At 38.1% G+C, this 22,004-nt stretch overlaps 1 protein-coding gene across 4 annotated transcripts in view; it reads right to left on the reverse strand.

The window, feature by feature from the left end:
- The window catches only part of ASAP1 (ArfGAP with SH3 domain, ankyrin repeat and PH domain 1), a 401,437-nt gene that overhangs the window by 185,107 nt on the left and 194,326 nt on the right, over positions 1-22,004 (reverse strand). For all 4 annotated transcript variants that reach the window (XM_077167668.1, XM_077167667.1, XM_077167671.1 and 1 more), the window contains one exon: positions 9,116-9,188. In XM_077167668.1, the coding sequence (XP_077023783.1) occupies positions 9,116-9,188 (73 nt within the window). The remainder of the gene's footprint in view (positions 1-9,115; positions 9,189-22,004) is intronic.

The following is a 22,004-nucleotide window of genomic DNA, read 5'->3' on the forward strand; positions in this document are numbered from 1 at the left end:
GTGCTATCCGGAAACTCTGAGTACATACTCCCACTTCCCAGCAGTGACAAATTCATTAATGACAGAGCCCCAAACAAGACCAATGGAGAGTTCCATCTGGCTATTAGCATTTAAACAGCACTCCATTACAGCTGAAACTGATACAGTCTCTCTTCTGCCTCCATCATTCAGGTTTCCTCTATGCCAGATAATATATATATCACATTTTAGTTTGTTGATGGCTCTCTAGATAATTTTAATGCTTTGAGATGTGGCTCCAAAGAAAAGTTGAAAAGGAGGCAACCAATACCTCTCCTCTTTCAGTCTCACAGTATTGATTACCACTGGAGCCAAGCCCTCTTATAAAGAGATGTAATTATTTTAAAAGTGACCCTGCATTTTACTATTAATTCGTAAACTCTATCAAGCACTTACACTGGGATACAAAGGTTATTTAGGTCATGGGTATATCCCTGAGTCCTCCAGAGCTCAGGTTTCTTGGTTTGTAAATTACCTATAAAATACCTTTAGAAGTAAAATAAAACTTCATAGGCTTTCTACTAAATGAGGGAGCCTGGCATACAGCCAGCAGATAACTTTTGGGGCTGGTGTTAAAATTAAACTATTTTTATCATCTATTTCCAATGAATGCCTGATTTATTTAATAATTTATCTATATATTTATATATTACATGCACATAATATATTATACATTAATATACTATTTATATCAATCACTCAATTGGTTACAACTTTGATTTTGGGGGTTCCAAAATAACTGAAACATATTTTTGTCATGTAAGTTCTTTTTTTTTTATTTCAGGAAGAACATACATCATTGTTCTGAGATTATAAAGGGGTTTATTTATGACCCCAGAATGTTCAGAATCACAGAAGAAACACTGGCTGAACTGAAAGACAAAGCTTCTTGCCTTTGTGTGGTACATAGTCTAGTGAGTCTCAGAGGGAAAGGCCATCGAACTAGAGTACAAAGGAAGGCTCAAATGGCAGCAATATATGTCTGACACTGTGTGTTCCCTTTAGGGTATGTACAGCAGCATATTTTGGATTACAAAAGTATTTTCATCTCATTTCACAGACACTAACCATTTCATAAACAGAGTAGATCTCTGTTTCATAGATATGAAAACCAAGGTCCTGAGAACAGAAGGGATTTAAGAAATAATTACTTCTTGGGGGAGCAGAGAGTATAGCCCAGCTATGCTGACTAGGAGTCCACTACTCTTTCTGTCCGCTCCCCCACCCCCGACTCCTGACCGCGCAGGTGCGATAAAACACCCACAAACATGACAGTAATATATGTCACTTTGCTTCAGAACTCCTGGAAAAACATCACTTTGAATGTGGACAGTAAGAGAACGAGGACCTCACAGTGCACTAATGTGTGAGTGCTGCCTAAGTGTAAGTATTTGTGACTCAAAAAAACATACAATGAAAAAAGTTTTAAAAAAGAAGCATAGCTGGTTCTTATTTTCTTCTTTTATTGCATTTGAATTTTCTATAGCAAACATGCTAACACACATTATAGTTTAACAATGAAAATGAAACAGAAAAAGCCATGGAAAAAACCTCAACTCTAGGTGTTTCAGAGTTTACCTTCCCTCCTCACTACACCCCCCAAATCTCCATAAAGAAAAATATCTATGCTTGATCAATTGTCTCAGACACACAAGCTCCAAAAATCTTGATGAGAATATATCCTTCTGTTGTCTGTGTGTGCAAGTGATAAACTGGCAGTGTAGTCATCCTCTATCAACCTCATTCACAAGTGTTCTGTCTCACAGCATTGATTACCAATGAAAAGCACTTCAAAATCAATAGCAACTTGCTTTTATCTCCATACCTAAACAGGCATCACAAAATCAATTAGCAATTACGTTTCTGGCTAGGGATCCAGCTGGAGAGGTCTGTCAGTATTAGTAATTGACACTTCAAAATTCAAGTCCACATTCAAAGCATAATGAAATTAAATACATGCATAACTGCTATTGATAAGTTATCACAGGGCATAGTGGCCACAGAAAGTTTCTTACATGAAGAACTGATGGATTTGCTTCATATGTGATATTCTTTGTGCTCAGAACACGTGAGAAGGAGGGAGGATTTTAGCAGACCTGGGGAGAATATCATGCATAGAAGTAAAGCTGAAGACTTGGCATACCTCCACAGACTCTACTACCCTTTAAGTACAACATCTTCTTCACACAGGAAAAAACAACCCAGTTTGATGAGACATATACCACACAAAAAAGTGTGATCAATAAACAATTTGGAATAAGAGGCAGCAAGGTACGCATACACCCTAAAATCATGGGTGCAATGATCTGCTCAATGCAGAAAGATGGTCCTTAAAGTACCTATAAAGATAACTAAAAAAGAGAAATAAAAAGATAAAAATAAAAACAAAGATGACACAAAGTAAAGATATAAAAAAAAAAGATACCAACATTATTAGCCTGATTTTTATGTAAAGAGTAAAATGGATTACATGAGGACTGAAAACTACAAGGTGGTGCCCTCTCTTATGAGAATTTAATTTAGTAAATGTGATAGAACAAGAGAGGGAGAGACCAAGAACAATAAACAAGAATAACACTGGAACCCTCCACTGTACTCAATAAGTATGTGCCCAGGGTGGGCAGGAGGGATGATGCCAACCTGCTCTTCCCTCACCTGCTCAAGTGGATGGGGGCAGGGGGAGCTTCTTCATGGAACTAAAGGTACCTGGTGTACAGATTACAGCTCACAGAGGAAGAAAAGCCCGAGGAGAAGCAAGCAAGGACCTATAGAAACCGACAGAGCCACAACCTGAAAGCAAGGAATCCTAGGAGGGCAGGATCAGCAGATGCCAGTCATGTGCCTTCCCATGTGACAGAGGCCACTGGCCTTTCTTCAGAGAAGGCATCATCCTGTTGATGCTTTAACTGGGGCATTCTCATGGCCCTAGAACGTAAATTTTAAACTCATCAATTCCCATTGTAAAAGCCAACTCATTTCTGGTACATTACATTTCAACAGCTTTAGCAAACTGGAACACCCCCAATCAGGGGCTAAATTGAGGGGGTGTCCTCACCCCCAAACAGGGACTAAGTTAGCATCTGATTCCAAATCTGCTAATAATAAGTTAATAAAAGTATACAAGAGGCATGTTTATTCTTAACAGAATACACTGATTATAAGTAATTCATTGTTCAAATATAAATAATGCTAATGACAAAGCACCTAGTAACAAGAATGAGGTTAAAACTTGGGAAAACACCTTATAGCTAGTAAGAAAAAGTTTCAGTCTGTGTTGAAGTAATGAAACTACTCTTTGTAACTAACCTATAAAGCATTTTCGTACCATAACACTAATACTTGTTTTACTTGTCTGCCTCATTTCACACGTGCGGCACTATAGGACATAGATGCCTACATTTCATATTCTAATGAATCCTCAATGTCTCACCCTGGGTCACAGTCACTCACCTATGATGGTTAATAAGCTGGCAATTTAGCCATGGTGGCTCTGGGATCCAGTTTTATTTAAAATGAGTGTACTTATTCCATGGTCAACAAAATGGAGAGGAATTACACAATGCACCCTATAAATAACTTCTGATTTCAAATAGCAGAATATTTGGGCCAATAACTTGAATTAAAAAATTGAAACTTCCTAAAGAGCTTGGAGTTATAACATTCTGGAAAGAAAGACACTGATTTTCTAAAGGTAATCGTTTAAATTCCTCCCTCAATAGTTTTACCCCTCTATAATTTGAGGAATCATGCTTTCCTAGATGAATATTCTCTTTTGGACAAAAACCCTTTTCTTGACCATTCTGAAGGAACTTACATTTCAAACTGTTTTCATCTCTTAACTAGTGATGATGGACCCACAAGAATGCAAAATGCCTTGACCACCCAAAGTAATTTGTTTAGACTTTGCCATCTACTTCCGAGGACTTAGAATTATTATTTTTTTTTACTAACCAGCTTACATTAATTCAAAACAACTTTTAAAGATGAGGTTATCATCTACAAATTTGTAAATAGCTAAACAGACAAAATTTCCTAACCACAGACCAATTTCTCTTTGTACACCTCCTTGCATTTTACTCTTCATTTCTTTTTATTATATTCTATCTATCCCTGTTAATCAGCATTAGTTGACACCATGATAAGGGACCAAATTATCAAATCTAGTTTCAACTGACTTCACATTATGCCTCCAAATTTGAGAAAATGTTTAACTAAAAAATTAGCTAAAATGATCTGAAGGTACTTGTATACAAAAATATTCACTTTCTATCCCCTGATGAATTCAGTACACTACTTTAAAAATTTTGGATTTCATCATGCACCATGTGCTATTTCTTAAAATAGATAAATTAATTTAACAAAATGAAAATCTGGGGAGAACACTAAAGAATTTTACTTAAAAAAACACAAACACATTTATGAACTACTCCCCAGATAATTCTAACTGTAAAAGAAGGGGGGAAATAAGGAAAGAAATGAAAAATCAAGGGCTTTCTTTCCTGCAATGAAGAACCTATGACACTGCTTATGACAGTGTAGCTATATTGTGGAAATAAGATTTTCATATCATATGCTTGTAACCAAATTATATTCGTTTTTTTTTTTTTTTATCCACCTCAATTAAAGGATTTGGGAGGCCAAATTTTCAGACTAATAATTTAACAGATTTGTAGGGAGCATATGTGTTACTAATAAGCTAGAATTTATTCCAAATATATCTTCACATAAATTTTAAGGAAGACACCATTGATACCAAAATATACATTTTTATTTCAGCAAAAAAAAATATGCTTTAAGTATACACAGAAAAAGACCTGATGCCAGGAATACCCTGGGTCTTTACCCCTGGAGAAAAGTATACACAGTATGTGGATGTGTTTCAACTGAACTCATGTGCTTGCTATTCAACAAATTCTGCACACCCATGCTTGTAATGAATCACATGATTCTTCCATTTGATAAAAGTATAGTCTGTATTGCTTCGCTCGTTAATAGTGTTGATAAGTCAGCCCTTCTTGCTAAAGTGATACACTGAATCATATACTGCTATGATGTGCATGCAGCTGCTCGTGCTTGCAAAGGAGGAAGTCCTCTGAATGCCACTCCCACTGTTTCCACCCAGGGTCTCGCACAAGACTGAGATCTCAGTGCCAGCCAGGATGGCAGTCATCTGGAGGTTCACTTCCAAGTGGCTCATTAACGGGTGACAAGTTAGTGGTGGTTTTGGTGGGAGGCCTCTCTCTATAGGCCTATGGAGTGTCATCATGAAATGATGGCTGGCTTCCTCCAAAGCAACTGATTAGAGAGAGAGTGAAGAGACCCAGGTGGAAGCTATTCTCTTTTATGATCTGGCCTTGGAAACTACACCATATCATTTCTACAACATTCTATTCATCAGAAGCAAGGCACTAAGTCTGGCCTACATTCAGGGGGAAGAAAATTGGGCTCCACCTTTGGAAAGAAATGTGTCAAAGAAATGTAGCATATTTCAAAACCTCCACAGTGCTACATAAACTGTTAGCTATTCTAAACATATTATTAGTGAGAGAAAGGGAGGGGGAGGGTATCACTAATGCAAACTGCCTAAAGGACAATATATTTCAGAGTTCAATAACATTAACAATAACATAGGAAAACTGAATGGATTGGAATATTTTCCCTTCATGCCAAGCAGTTCATAGAATTTTTTTGTGTGTGCTTTTATACACAGCAGGGACAAGAGATAAATGCCCAAAGCAATTTTCAAACTTAAACGTTTCCATGGAGACAATTTGTTTTTCCAATAAAATTCCCCACATTACATTGTTTACTAATAAATACTGATGAAGAATATAAGAGTGAGACCCTTCAACATTTTCAACCATCTTTCAAATCACTTTGAGGGATACGGTGATGGTTGGTTGGTAATCAAAAACCATAAATATAGATATGTTTCTTAATCTTGAAAGAACATCAGGGTTTCGTGTCACTTAAGTACTGTGAGAAACAAGAAAATTATGAAAACATACTGGGAAAAGACACCAGGGTTCAACTTCTTGTGGCTTCTCTGGATGAGGCCAAAAACTCTTGGATGAGAGCAGCTTGGATTCCACTAAGCATGTATCATGGAAAGATATGCAGTACCACTGTTTTATTCATTTAGCTATTTTTTTAAGAATTAAATGTCACAGTGTTACCCACACAAGCTGACCAAAAACCGGATGTTCTATACTCTTCCATGACTGTAGAAATCCTATCAGACCCCAGCAGTCTGTGAAAAGCTCTCAGGAATCTGAATTTATGCCTATATGTCCAAGCCATGGGCACAAAAACTCCTATGGTGGTGGCTCCTATACTATAATAATAAAATCATCCCATGGATTTTATTGCTGGAAGGTTACATTTGAATGATCCATAAATATTCATGATTCATTAATATTTAAAAGGAATCCAGCCAAGATGTAGCTGTTTATTCAATACTTGCTGAGCCCATACTGTGTGTCAGGTAGGAAAACAAAGTACATGGTAGCAGTAAATAGCAAAGCTGAAGAACACTAGGCCTTTCTTCCATCACTTGTTAGATGTCGCACCTTGCACAAGTTACTCTGGTTTTCTAAACCTCAGCTTCATCACCTAAAAAATGGTGATAATGGTAATACGTTCCTCAAAGGCTTTTTTGGTTTAGCTTAGGACAGCAATAAGTATCCAAGGAATAGTTCTGAGAGGTATTTCCCTTACCACTCTCCTCAAACTACATCAGATTCCTTTTGTTATCTCCCTCTTTGTATCCTATAAGCTCTCTTTTATAGTACTTACTAGTTTCTAATTCTAAACTCTCTGGTTTGACTATCTGATATACATTTCTTTCTTTTCCATTGTACCATAAAATTCATGAAGGCAAAAACTCTGTTTTGTCCAATATACCCAATCCCAAAATGTGCAACATGTAGATGGTACTCAATATATGTTTACTGAACAAATTAATAAACCATGTTGCCAGAAGTACGAAATAGAAAGGTGAAAGATGCAACACCAGCCCTTATCAAGGAGTTCATAGTCCAATACAGCAGTTCACAATTCTAGCTGCACATTAGAATCAACCTGGGGGATAATTTTTTTTTAATTCCAATACCTTGATCCCACCCTGGAATAATTTTAGGGAGCAGGGGCCTAAGGAATACCTGTTCGTTTATTTTCTCCTTTTTCAAAACAGCTCTTCAAGTGATTCTAATGAATACCTAAAGTTCTGAATCCCTGGTCGACTTTAAGAGAGACCTGTCAGCAAATACAATATAATCAATACATGTTCTCCTACAACAGCACTTTCCAAAGAACTTCTGGTGATGATGGAAATATCCTGAAGCTGCACTGTCCAATATATCTCACTTGAACTGCGGCTATTGCGGCTGAAACTTGCCTTTAAATTTTACTTGATTTTAATCAATTTACATTTAAATAGTCACCTGTTACTAGAGGCTAGTTTCATGAAGCACAGAAGGAAAGCTCACCTGGGTGAAGCATTGAGGAAAGCTAATTTTTCCCCCACAATACTACAAGGAAAAAGTAAGCCTATAATTCAGGTACAATGCCACCAGGTGGTACTTGGACAAAACCCTCAAGATCAGTAATGATTAAGACTTACATAGGTGTCTGAGTAAACTTTCCTATTTAATTATGAAATTTCTATTTTAAAAAAGAACACAATTAAAATGAAGCCGAGGACAGAAATTATAAATAAAGTATAAAATTTAGACCAAGACTGAAAATACCTGGGCACTACAAAATCTGGTCATTATAAAATTAACTATTACTTATTTAGAAGTTAATGTTTTATTGGATATAAAGAAATTAAGGAAAGATATCAAGACACTTTATTAAAATGTGTTAATTAAGATTATAAAGTATCTTAAAGTCTAGGGGTTATAAAGAAGACAAGAGATTAGTAGGCTTCCAGCTCAGACTAGTGATCTCCAGCAATGAGTATTGCCTTGGTTCAATGTTCCTTTCAGTTCTATAATTTTAAGATAGTAAAATTAAGTGGAACTACTATTTATTGAAGTCCACAGTGTGGCAATCCTTTGATATATATTAGGTCATTAAATCTTGGGCAGTGCAATGGTGGCAGAATTCTCGCCTGCCATGCCAGAGACACAGGTTCAATTTCCACTGCCTGCCCACACACACACACACACACACACACACACACACAGTTCAAAAATATTAAGTAACCAGCTCGAAATCATCTTGCTAGCAAGTAGCAGACCAAGGATTCAAACCCACACCTACCCAATTTCAAAGCCTGTGCTTTTTCCCTTACCTGCTGATGTCTCTACTCTCCAGTTTATTGTTATGCTATAGACTACTAATTTCTTAGGGAAGGGACTGTTGCCTAAGTGAGCTGGTACAATAATAAGGATAACAAAAGATTTGAGTCACAGATCTCGAAAGTCATTTTATGTTATCCAAACTCTCCTTTCTCTAGGGCTCTGAAACCTACAATTTCTGGTGATTACCCACTGCTTACCTTAATTTGATGTTTCTTCTTATCCACTGAAAACATAGTTTTGTCTCTATGTTGACAAAGCCTCTAGACCAAAGCTAAAACATTTAGTCACACAGGTTACCTGGTATCATCTCAGCCAAAGGAAAAGATTCTAGCTGGCATGTCTGTTGAGGTCTGAATTTAACCTCTCTCTCTCACCCCCTACCCATCTCCAATATTAATTTTCAAATTAATCTTGACTGTGTACGGTCAAGAAAGAAAAGATCCTCATGTGTTTAATTCATGCTAATGAATCACAGGCTCGTCAAATATACAAAGAGATTCTAAGTATCTCATATGTCACTTGTGTCACAATTACTTATAACTTTGGTAAACGTTTTTAAATAGATAATAAAATCTACGGCAACTAATGGTTTTTCTTCTTTTTATTTTGAATAACACTAACATGCTTGGGCTAACAGTAGAGTCAGAAAGAGAAGACAACTCAATTTCTTTGACCCACTTACTTTCCCCCGTTTGTATCAAGTTTTCTATAAACTAAACATCTTACAAATAACAAAAAACTGTGGATATTATTATTTATAATTCATGTTATTTGCTTTGGTAAGTACTTACCTTGACCAGAATTGTATATTGCTTTTACAGACTTCTTAACTTTCTGTAGGGCTGTTCTATCTTGGTCTAGAGCCTAAAAGGGAAAAAAAAAACAGAGGAAAAAAAAAGATGTTGGAAAATGTGGCAAATTAAAAAAACAAGAAAAAAGAAAAACCATTTGCAGCTGCATTTGTTTTGGAGAGTAACACAGCAACAGCAAATTGACATATGTCTATATAAATGAAACATTCTGAGATGGGAAGTGCCGAGGAATTAGGTGATTTATATCTTCAGGATAAATACGGAATCTTTCTGCAAAGCAGAAAACCCTCAGTTTTGGGTGAAGTAGATAAAGTTGCAGTTAGTCAATTATCATGCTAAGCTATGCACTGCAAAGAAAATTCCAGACAACTAGAAATCCTAAGACTTAGTTCCTTCTCTCAGTGAATTTATAACCTGGTAAGGGAGAAAGGTAGGAAGGACACAATACCCAGGTAACAAGACCCATGTTAGCATTTATTTAAGTGAGAAAGAACACATTCAAGGTGTTATAAATGAACTTTTCACAGCACTTTAAAATTTGATTAAAATTTAGTGTTTTAAAAAAATTATGACATACAGTTGTATTATAAAAACCTGCTTACTAAGGAAAGTACTGTGTGGAAAATGCTACCATGATTGGGGGTGGGGGGGTGCGGCTGCAAGAAGGCTACCACTGCTGATACTTAGACCATATGCTGGAAACACAACTAGGTTCAGTTTGGGAAAAACACATCAAACTGTACATTAGTATCCTAAGTACTCTTTTCTTTGTGTGTGCTACACACTAAGAAACAATAAAAAGGACAAACAAAGCTGTGCTAGACATAGGGTGTATTCAATATATATACCAGGCACAGTGATGTAACATCTTAACATAACTTCAAGGCCCCCTCTGCTTCCTCAAAATTCTGTGGTCCAGAGGCTGGGAACCAGGATGACGTGCTAAGATTTGGAGGACATGAGCAAGAACAGTAATAACAATAAACTGGTACATGTAAAAGTTAAGGAAAGTAAATATACTTTCAGTATCATCTAACCCTTCAGCTGAGAAAACTGAAGCCCAGTGAGGTAAACTACTTTCCTGAAGATCATCCAGGCAGCCAGCAGGCTTGAAGGGGTAAATACAAAGGCAGCATGTTACTGTTTCCTTTCTTTTAAAAAATGGTCTTTCCTGCCACTCTTAACATGTGTTTCACCAACTGGGAGCTGTGGTTTCCCTTCAGCTCCTATCCACTGGACACCAATGTTTGGTGTCTGAGCCCTTCCTAGGATTTCTGGGCTTGGGCTAGGATCACATCTCCCAGTCCCCTTCTGGTGATCAAAGTGGAAGGTGGAAGCCTGGGGAAAGCCAGAGGTGTTCTTTCTGGCTGTGTGGAAGAGGGTGGCCAGACATAATGAGGCTAACACAGACAAGGGGTGGAGAGGGTCCTGGTGGTGCCTTAGTCCTTGCTTCCAGCTGTTCCCCAGCTATTCCCTGAGGCATATGTCACTGCTAACCTTCCTGCATACACAAGGCAATAAATTCCTTTGTCCCAAGCAAGTGGAAGTAGGATCCTGTCACTTGTAATCAAGAACCCTAAAGAAAACAAGAATTTATTACATGCCAGGCATAACACTTGGTATACAGACATACCAAGTATATAAGATGTATATACTTTAAATGTCTTATTTCACTTTGCATTGTATCTTTATAAAAACTTATGAACTATCATCTCCACTTTTCAAATAAGAAAATGTGGTAGGCCTTTAATACATATTTGTCACAAGGGAGGCAGAAAGAAAGAAGGAGGGAAAGCGTGAGGAAGGGAAAGATTAATTTATATGTCCTGGGTCACAGAGCCAGAAAGTGCTAAGGTCACATTTCACACTAATGTCCAACAACCCCCAAGGTGCTTTTCTACAGGGATGCTAAGAAGAGCACCAAGGTTTACAGGCTCATGCCAACACTATTTCCACCATACCCAACACTCCACTTACATCCCATCTTCACAATTTCTGTTGCAGCCACATCCCACCTGTTTAACTGATGTTTTTCTTTAAATATACTCATACTTTATTTTACTTAAATAAATATACTGTAAAGAGGTACATATTACCACCACAAATGGAAAACCACAATCACCATTAAAGACACCCTAAAAATTGATATGTAACTCTAATTATATAAAATGCTCATGTTTAGTACCTCAAATCATCTCACATACCATCAGTCATATGTATCCCACACCAAAGGAAACACTGGTTTAGGAGATAGTTTTCAACAAAGAGATAAATTTTGAGTTATTTCAAAGATCTAAGATTTGTACTTTAGAGAAAAGGGAGATAATACATGTAATACATTCACACATGTGAAAGAGATTTGACCAGAGTGCTGAGAATAACTGTTTAACAGGACAAATAGAACTTTTATCCCTTCTAAGTCAGCTCTGCACCTTAAAATAGTTATTTTGGCAACTTCTAAAAATAGAGTAAGAAATAGTGGATAAAATAAAACATCAGCATGTGATTTTTTGGAGATTTTCTACGGTAGATAGGCATAGTACCTGTCTACCTTCCAAGGATGCTCTGGTCATTAATTATATTGATGTACTGAGAAGCAGACAGCATAAAGCCTTGCACAAAGCAGTGCTCAGAAACCGCTATCTATCATTAGCTTCACCACTGAAGAGAGTTCCAGGGAGAAATTTCCAAAACACTTGGAGAAGTGACAGCAAGACACCTATGAATAAACAAGTATTCCGACTACCAAAGTGATTTCTTAAAAAAAAATTTTTTTTATTCACTTGGGAACAAAAAAGGGAGTGTTTCTGTTTTATTACTTTATAATTACACTTCAGAGAGGTATTTCAAAGATGCATTTGAATAGCGGTGCTTGTCCCATAATGACCACAAAGCAAATGCTCTGTTTTCCTTTAACAGTGAAAGGAAAGGAAGACTGCTTTTGGCCTAAAATCCGTTCAGACCCTGATTCATTTGTGCGCTATCAAGACTACTTTGGGAGGGAAGATTGGGGAACGCTTGTTCAGGCTAAAGGAGGAGTTGGAAGCCTAATTAACAGTCACATAATGTCTCTGAGGATGAAACAGTGATATAAGTTCTCACTAGGCTTTACAACCAAATCAGTAAATTACTTATCCATTGTAAGGTGTCATATGCTAATTATAATGTGAAGACATCAGCATAGAAATTAATCCAAGTTGATAATGGAAAAAGGGGTGGGTAGAAAAGGGGTGCTAGAAAAAATAATGACAATTAAAAAAATGTTCTATTATCCCCTAAAAAGGCAGGGGGAAGGCAAACGAGGCAACTGAAGATCTGTTCTGAGGATGATCAAGCTTGAGTTTTTATGTCATTCACTCACATATTCATCCAATAACTATGCCAGGCACATATTGAACACCACTCTCTACCAGGCCCTGCCCTCAGTTTAAAAACCCTAGTAATGCATTTACCTCGAATGAACCAGCTCCACGTCCCCTAATGCCTATTTGCCACAGCAAAACAACAGCAAAGCCCTTTGCTAGAATAAACGGGAAGCCTGTACTGCTTCTGGTAAGACTAATGAAGGAAGCTATTTTTAAGATATTAATTCTTGCTAGCCTGCGGCTTTATCTGCACTTCTCATATCATTCTACATTTATCTCATATTCTAGGTGTTTAGGCACCTGTGACTTGCCCCCACCTCAAACAACGAAAGCTCTGTAAGGATAACAGCCACATTTGCGTTTTTCTTCCAACAGAAGATATTCAGTAAGAATCTGCTGAATTGAATGTACAGATAACAAAACAAACAAAAAACCCCAGAAAAGATGAATTAACTTTGATATTTTAAGCATTGTTACAAAATAAAATCCCCTGTCCTTATTACTGCCTACAAGACCCTCCAAGACCCTGCTGCCATCTGACCTCACCAGTTTCAGGCTCTCCACTACTCGTTATACCCCAGCTACACCCGCAGTCTTTCTGACTCCATCAAGCTTGTTACCATCTCAGAGCCTTTCTCAAAACTCTCTTCTCCCAGATCCAAAGGGATTTGGCCTGCTCCTTCTCTTTTCAGCATTCAGCTCAAATGTCACCTCTTTGAAAGGTCTTTCTGACCACCCCGCTTCTAGTCACTCTCCATTTATTACTATTTCAACTTCCCTGATAGCAAGTAACACTCTCTGAAAATATCTCCTTCTTGTGTTCCTACGGTTACAATCTGTCTACTCCACTAGACTGCAATCTCTCCAAAGAGGTAGTATCTGTCTTCAGTGCTTTGCCATCTGCTTCTAAAACAATAGAGACACATAAATAGTAGGTGCTCAGTAAATATCTGTTAAAGACTCTTGCTAGTCAATGAGTTACCTGGGGGGCTGAATCATCAAGGGTATACAGAGCATACGTTTGTAACCATCTGATCTAGAATTAAAAATGTCCCAACCTCTGGCACAACATCAGGCTTATTTTATTACTCAGTAACATTTGACAATGAACAAGCAATAAACAGATGATGAAAGAATGATTTTTTTAGACTGCTTCTCTCATTTCTATGTATGACATTTGAGGACCTACAGGTGGTTTCAGGAAAAGCTGTGGCCTGACTACATCATGCAGATGTGCACTCTCTCTTACTTTCCATTGCCAGTGAAGAGACAGTCCCAGTACTGCCTGACTACCTGAGTCTAAAACAAGAATGCCCATTCCCCTGGAACTGTACAAGAGCACAGTGACCATGTAGGGACAACAAATCCTGTCCAAGGCAGATCTATCCTTTCAGTTAAGAGTGTGAAAGCAAAGGCCACAAATTAAATTAAAACCCAACTAGTCTGAACATACCTTTCATTATAATTTTTCCTCATTCACTCAAGCATTGTCTGTGGGTTAGGCAATAAAGATACAGGACTGAATAAAATGTAGCCTGCCTGTATGGCATGCCTCTGGAATACCAAAATAAATTCCATGGAGTTTAGGGGATAACACAAAGAAGGAAAAAGGAAGTAAGAAAAAAGGGAAACAACTCCAAGAGCGTGCCTGCTGTATGCCAGGGACTGCTCTAGGCCTTCTCTGATCTTAACTCCTTAAAATCGTGGAGGCTTTATGCTCATAGCCATCTGCCTTATACTCTTTCTGAAACAAGGAAGGAAGGAATGGAGGGTAGGAAGCACAAATGAAAGACAAGTCCACGTAGAAAAGCTGGAAGCACATCACTTGTTAAATGAGGAGGTAGAAGTATGGAGTACTGAGACTCATTCTGTGTGACAGCTACACAGGAAGGTTGGGTTCAGAAGCAGAAGAGAATACCAGCAAAAAGAGGAAGAGGGAAGTGGCAACAGCAGTTTACATGAAAGGAAGAGGTAAAGATGTTATCATTTGTTACTTTCAAGATTAATATGAGCTGAATGAGGCTGCTACCCAAAAGGAAATAATTAACCTAAAATAAAATATAATTTGCATAATGCAACCAAAAAATGGAAAGTTGATACGTCAGCCACAAATAAAGCTTAAGCTGTTTATGTTTATCTGTGCTATTTCAGACTATGAAAAGTTTCCTTTAGATTCATATTCTCCTGCACTCATATAGATTTTGGTCAGAAACACTTAATGCCCTCTGCTATAAGTATAGCTGAATGATTAGTTTATAGAATTTTACCCAATGATAGCAAAGATCTGTAAATGCTAAACTAAGCATTTGGGCCCCCCTTAACAAGTTACTTCAGAATTTAGATTTATATTTGTAGCAAAAAGTCAATGTATCACCTTCACCAACACCTCTTGAAGGATTCTAAGGATGTGTTCTACGCCAGAAAATAACATCAAACCCATCAAGTTCTAGATCAAAGACAGAGTACTCATAAAACTTTAACCCAAAAAGTCAGCTTTTGTATGTGCTCACGTATTACCCATTAGGATTGCACACACTTGGGGGTAGGGACTATGCTAGGTCCAGAGTAGGGAACTCAGTAAATATTAAATGTATCTCTATATTAAAATATCTAGAATTAGGGAGGGCCACAGTGGCTCAGCAGGCAGAGTTCTCACCTGCCATGCCGGAGACCCAGGTTCGATTCCCAGTGCCTGCCCATGCAATAAATAAATAAATAAATAAATAAAAATCTAGAATTAAAGGTATATTGAACAAGACTGGCAATCACATATATTGCTATTTGTTTCCAATGGACTATTCATTTTAAAAACTTACTGTTTATTCCAATTATTTGAAGGAGGTACCATTTTTAACTAAGGTAAATATAGCAGCATTTTTTTTTTTTTGCTTCAGTGACTCTAACAGAAATACTAACTCTAATTCCTCACAATTCACCTTAGTTACAATGATTCCCAAACCACATCCCGCTCTTAAAAGTCAGTCTCATCTACTGACTTTTAAGAGCGGGATAAATTATATTTTATCTTATTTTGTGAAAGCTTAGAATCCCCTCTTTAACTACTCTGAGGTTGCAAAACAAATTTAAAACTACTCTGTACACTCTTATACCAGCTCCTGTAACCCAGAATTCTAAGCCTAAATGGACAAGTCATCTAGTGTGGAAGAGGTAGAACCCTTTTCTCCAAGAAAGCCTTACAGAGAAGCCCAACAGAAGAACACAGACGTCAAGGCAAAAGGGAAGCTACTTCAGTTGAAGAGGCTTGCCGCAGGCCCTTGCTGCCCCACCCCATCCCCGTTCTACAGATGGGAAAGCAGGTCCGGAGTGGAAAATAACTGCCGATGATCTGGATGTCATGCCCAAGGCTCTTTTCCCCAAACTACTGTGCCTCTTTTACTGATGTCTGAATTTGGCCACATTCATACAAAAAGCAAAATACTTCTTCAAGATCCTAAAAGAAATGCAGCCATTCAGTACATTCTTTAAAGATAACCTAATCCATCTCTAATGGCTGAACCAAGTCTTGCTCTTCTTTGGGAAGCTCATTCTCTGTACCTAATTGCTAGAGCCCTTGCAGGTCCAATATTACTTGGCATTAAATCACTGCCAGGGGTACCCACAGTTCTAAATGATGGACAGTATCCAAGCATTCAAGTACCACTTCTTACTGGGTCTAGCCTTTTGCCTCTGGACCTGGAAGAGACTGGGCCTCAGAGAGGAGCAGGCACCATCTTGAGAAGAAATATAATGTCAGGGCTAAGAACACAGGCTTTAAGATTAGGAAGACTTAATATCATTCCTGCTCAGCTACTCTTTCTTGGCTGGATGGCCCTGGACCAGTTAGCCATCCTTTCTGATATAATGGTACTATTACTCAATAACTGTTTCCTTGCACAATACTTGACACAGATATGTGTTTCATTCTTCTCTTCCTTTCCTTCTCAAACTGTCCTCAGATTCTTAACTCCTTCTCCCTCGTATTGATAATAAAATGAAAAAAATAAAATAATGTGTTTTATACATATTACCTTAATTAATCCACACAGTAACCTATAAAGAGGATTCTATTACTCATATTTTCTAGATAAGGAAATGGTAGGGCCTAAATCATGCAGGTTCGAGGCAAAACTAAAACTAGGTCATCCTGACCCTAAAGTCTTTATTCATAAAAACTGCGCTGGTCTCCAACCTTCCAACGGAACACAGTGGGGTTCAGCGCCCAGGGTGAACAGTGGATCTTTAGGAAAAAAAAAAACAAAAAACCCAGCCAATGATTCAGCATTCAGATCACTAGACAAGCAACTTCAAAAATGTTTTCCTTCTACTCCAGGAGGCTCTCTTTGCTTGAGAAACCAAAGTAGCTCTTTAAAGAGAAATAAAAAATAATAAGAATAAAAAAATAAAAAAAATAAAAGCCAGAAAAACAAAGTAGGAAAAAGTCAACCTACAGCGTTCTGGGATCACGCCATCTAATGCAGGTCAGATATGAGCAGCACATTAACAATTTCATGACATTTCCATCTGCCAAATATTTTGCTTGACATAGTGGATGCTAACTGAAACCAGAGAGGCTTTCCATTTAGCTCTGGCACACCCTTGGAACTGCGGCCTTAGGGGCTTTTACTAATGGAGAACTATGGTCTTGACGCTGGGCATCATTTTCACTAAAACTGACTGCAGGCATGTACCAATGCAAAGAGAAGACAGGTTTAACATTAAAAACTAACACAATAGATGGACATAAACAAGTTTGTGTAAGCTTTTAAATACCAGTGGTTTAGTGAAAAACACTAGTGAGAATGACTGCCAGAAAAATCCTTGAAAAGAATTGGTGGGCTTTCAGCAAAGAAGAGGGGAGCTTATTTATAAGGGGCAACTCCCCATGTGGCATTTCTCAACCAGCCCTGGCCCACAGAGCAGTTACTCAGCGCTTAGTCTGCTCTGAGGAAGGTGAGGGGGACAGACAGGAACACCCACAGATCAGGCTCATACACCCATCACCACCAACTCCTCCCACATGCCAAGATCTACACTAAAAGTGGGGACACTGGTGAAGATAAGACAGTTCTCTTCTTCAAGTTGGGGGAAACAAAACAAACATGTACATACTAATTAACATTTCTGAGGAGAGATCTGCTTGGGGTTAAAAAAAAATCAGGGAGAACAATACTGTTCAAACAAGTGGCCATACAGAGGATAAAGAGACAAGACACAGCCAGCTCATAAAGGGAGGAAAAGGCCGTGGCAAAGAGTTTGGATTTTATTATGAAGGTAATGGTTAGTGAAAGAACAGTCAATGGAATTACAGAAGAAGGAAATAAGTCTTTTTTATTTTTTATTTCTTTAGGTTCTTTGCAGATATAATCAAGTTATGATGAGACATAATTAGGCTGGGCTCTTGTTTAAAATGACCGGCATCCTTTTAGGAAAAATAGAAGAGACACAGTCACAGAAGAAAGGCAGCCAGGCGAATGGGGAGGCAGACAGCGCAGTGATGCGGCCATAAGCCAATGAATGCTGGAGCCACCAGAGGCTGGAAGAGACAAGGGAAGATTCTTGCCCACAGCTGTAGAGGAAGCACGGCCCTGTTGACACCTTAATTTTGGACTTCTGCCTCCAGAACTGTTGAGAGAATAAGTTTTTGTTGTCTTAAACCACCAGCCTATGCTAATTTGTTTTGGCAGTCATAGAAAACTAATACGGGGGTCAAATCTAAACTCCTTAAATCCAGCTCCTGCCTACTTTTTCTTGGGTCTCCTTGCCACCGTCCAAGCAGGAAATGATAAGTCTTGAACGTCAAAAAATGACTCTGGGTGTTCTGGGAGGAATGGAAGGGAGAGAAGCAAGACGGGAAAGTGAACAGTTAGTAAGTTGGTATTTCAAGGACATAACTTTTCTTAAGTATTTCTGTTGGGGCTCATTCTACTTCCTTCTCTGTGGATCACTCCCCAAACTCAAGGCTTCCTCCAAATGTATTCCTTCGCCCTCCATATCCAGCCAGTACCTTAGTGGATGAAGTGAAAATGCTCAGTTGGAGGTAAAGGACATTCCTCTTGTTTAACCCCCTGTACTCAACAGGCCACAATCCAGCCAGTTCTACTTTTGAAACACTTCTTAAGCTCTTTTCAACGCTAAGCCTTACTTTGGGTTCTGATCATCCCCAAGCCAGATCCTTTAATAGCCTCTTAGCTGTTCCCTGATTTCACTCTCCACACCAATGCCAAACTGGCTTTTCCAAAACATAAATCTGATCAGGTCACTCTCTTATGTGGTCACTAAAAATTAATGTATACAATAATTATAAGGGATAAAAGACTACCATTTATTGTGTTTCTATTATGTGATATGTGCAAATATTATAAAATACGATAATTTAGAATATAAAATTACATATGTACTATAACTGTGAATTATCTACAAACATAAAAGTTGGAGAAGTACATAGATGTTGCTATGTAGGACTGTTATGGTTAGGTATTTTTTTCCCTTAAAATAATGTCCCAATACAAAACCGTACGGTTTTTTTTTTGCTTTTCCCTCAGCAATTGCAAAAGACCCAACAAGATGTTTAATTTTCATAGAAAATGAGAGAGAAATAGTGCATACTCTCAGTAATTTCCTTGTTGCCTTGCAAACTGTACATTTAAAAAATTAGTAGAATATTGTGTTTCAAGAGCTCCTGTCTGGGGCCAAAAAGAAAACTGTAATCACAGCAATTACCTTGTGAACCTCTAATTTCTGTTGTAGTTCTAAAAGTTCGGAGTAGCACACCCACCCACAAAGCACTATGGCTCTTTCATTTTGAAGCAATTTCAGCTTCATTCTAGGGAAAACAGTAATTATAGGTACAACAAGGTATTTAAAGACCAAAAAAACAGTCACAAACAGACCATTTCCAGGTTATAATATAATGAGAGGTCCTTAAAAGAATTGGAACCTAGACTGGAAAGAAGTTCCTAGAGTCACACCTTTTCATGATGATTAGAATTTATGAGGATTCTACCTCGGTCCAGAATAAGAGAGAGTTGCGTCTTTAGGTGTGACTATATATAGATTTGGCTCTGGACTTAGAATTGGATTTTAGTTAACAATGACTGCTTGTAATCCAAGACACTTTCAGCTAAAATTTGTGAAAAAAGTCAGCAGGGCCTTTTCCCTGGCTGGTCCCTTTGCTTAGAACGCTCCCTCCCCCAATAAGTACAAGACTCATTCCCTCACCTCTTTCAAGATTTTGTTCAAATGTTACCTGTTCAATGAGACTCACTCTGAGTACCCATTTAAAGTCGCAATTCATGTCCTCCCACTAATAGTTCTCCTCATGTTATATCCCCAGCCCCACCCCACACAGCTTGTGCCATGTCATTTAGTTATTATATTGTTTACTATCCGCCTCCCACCAGAAGGTAAATTCCTCCTGGGCAGGGATTTTTGCCGGCCTGCCTCAGTGTTATAGCCCAGCACCTACAACAGAAGTTGACACAGAGCAGGCTCTCATTAAATACATCTGTGGATAAGAGAATGAAACTACGAATTTCAGTAAATAATTAGGGGAAAATTCTATGAAGATGAGTGGGGAATTCATGCAGTACAATTTAAACATATGTGATTACTAACTATTGTTTCAAGTACATATTTTCTGACTTTTCTTAATATTCATTTCAGACATAACATTTAAAAAAAAACAAAATAGCTACACTCCTACTACAATAAAACTATCACCGCTACAATTTTGGTATTTTTTAATATTTTTCTTATGCATTGTTCTAGTTTGCTAGCTGCCAGAATGCAACATACCAGAGATAGATCGACTTTTAATAAAAGGGGGTTTATTTTGTTGGTTCTTCAGAGGAAAGGCAGCTAACTTTCCACTGAGGTTCTTTCTTACGTGGAAGGCACAGGATGGTCTCTGCTGGTCTTTTCTCCAGGCTCCTGGGTTCCAACAACTTTCCCCGGGGTGACTTCTTTCTGCATCTCCAAAGGCCTGGGCTGAGCTGCAAGTGCTGAGATAAGGAATGCCGAGCTGCTTAGCTTTGCTACATTGCGATCTCTCATTTAAGCACCAGCCAATTAAGTCAAGCGTCACTCATTGCAGCAGACAGGCCTCCTAGCCGACTGCAGATGTAATTAGCGACAGATGAGGTTCACGTACCATTGGCTTATGTCCGCAGCAACAAGACTAGGTATGCTCACCTGGCCAAGTTAACACATGCATATTCTATATAGAATAATTGTATATATAAGTTTATATTTGTCATTTTGCTCCACATTAAATTCTGTAAATCTCCCCATGTTGCTGCATAATTTATTGGGGGTGGGGGGTGAGGTGCATGGGCTAGGAAGTGAACCCGGGTTTCCCACATGGAAGGTGAGAGCAGTCTATAACTGAACCACCCGGGTACCTCTATTGCTGGATAATTTCTGTTTTCTTTTTCTTTTTTGCATGGGCAGGCACCAGGAATCTGCTGCATAATTTTTTTTCGGCATTATTTTTAAGCACAGTTTTTGACAAGCATTAAGCCAGTATATAGCAATTTACTTAAAGATGCATTTATTGTTGGGCATTTAATCCACATCCAATTTTCCTATTACAAATAATACTGTGGTTAACAACTTTCTGCATGTAGATAGTGTTCTCTATACTTGGAATCATTTCCTTAGCACAGTTCTCAGGTTTCCTTGATTTTCAGGAATACTTTATAGGAAAAGATCATTAGAAAAAATTTTTTTTTATTTTGAAATCTTCCCACATATATATATACAGTCCATGGCTCACAATATAATCATATAGTTGGTTATTCATCACCACGATCATTTTTATAACATTTGTATCACTCCAGAAAAAGAAGAAAAAAGAAAAAATTCATACATGCCAAATCCCTTACCCCGCCCTCATTAGCCACGTATTTCAATCTACACAATTTTTTACCCATTATTCCCATTATTTATTTTTATCCTTTTTTTTTTTTAACTCATCTGTCCATATCCAGGATAAAAGAAGCATCAGACAAAGTTTTCACAATCACATGGTCACACTGTAAAAGCTATATCGTTACATAATCGTCTTCAAGAATCAAGGCTACTGGAACACAGCTCAACAGTTTCAGCTACTTCCCTCTAGCCACTCTAATATACCATAAACTAAAAAGGGATATCTATATAGTACATTAAGAATAACCTCTGGAATGACCTCTAGACTCTGTATGAACTCTCTCAGTCACTGAAGCTTTATTTTGTCTCATTTCTCTCTCCCTCTTCCAGTCAAGAAGGCTTTCTCAATCCCATGATGCTGGGTCCCAGCTCAGCCCGGGAGCCCTGTCTCATGTTGCCAGGGAGACTTACACCCCCGGGAGTCATGTGCCAAACAGAGGGCAATAAGTTTATCTGCCAAGCTGGCTTAGAAAGTGAGGTCACATCTGAGCAACAAGAGAGGTTCTCTGGGGGTGACTCTTAGGCATAATCATAAGTAGGCTTAGCTTCTTTGCCAGAATGTGTTTCATATCATA

Source organism: Tamandua tetradactyla, chromosome 6 (genome assembly GCF_023851605.1).
Source record: "Tamandua tetradactyla isolate mTamTet1 chromosome 6, mTamTet1.pri, whole genome shotgun sequence".
NCBI classification, from domain to species: domain Eukaryota; kingdom Metazoa; phylum Chordata; class Mammalia; order Pilosa; family Myrmecophagidae; genus Tamandua; species Tamandua tetradactyla.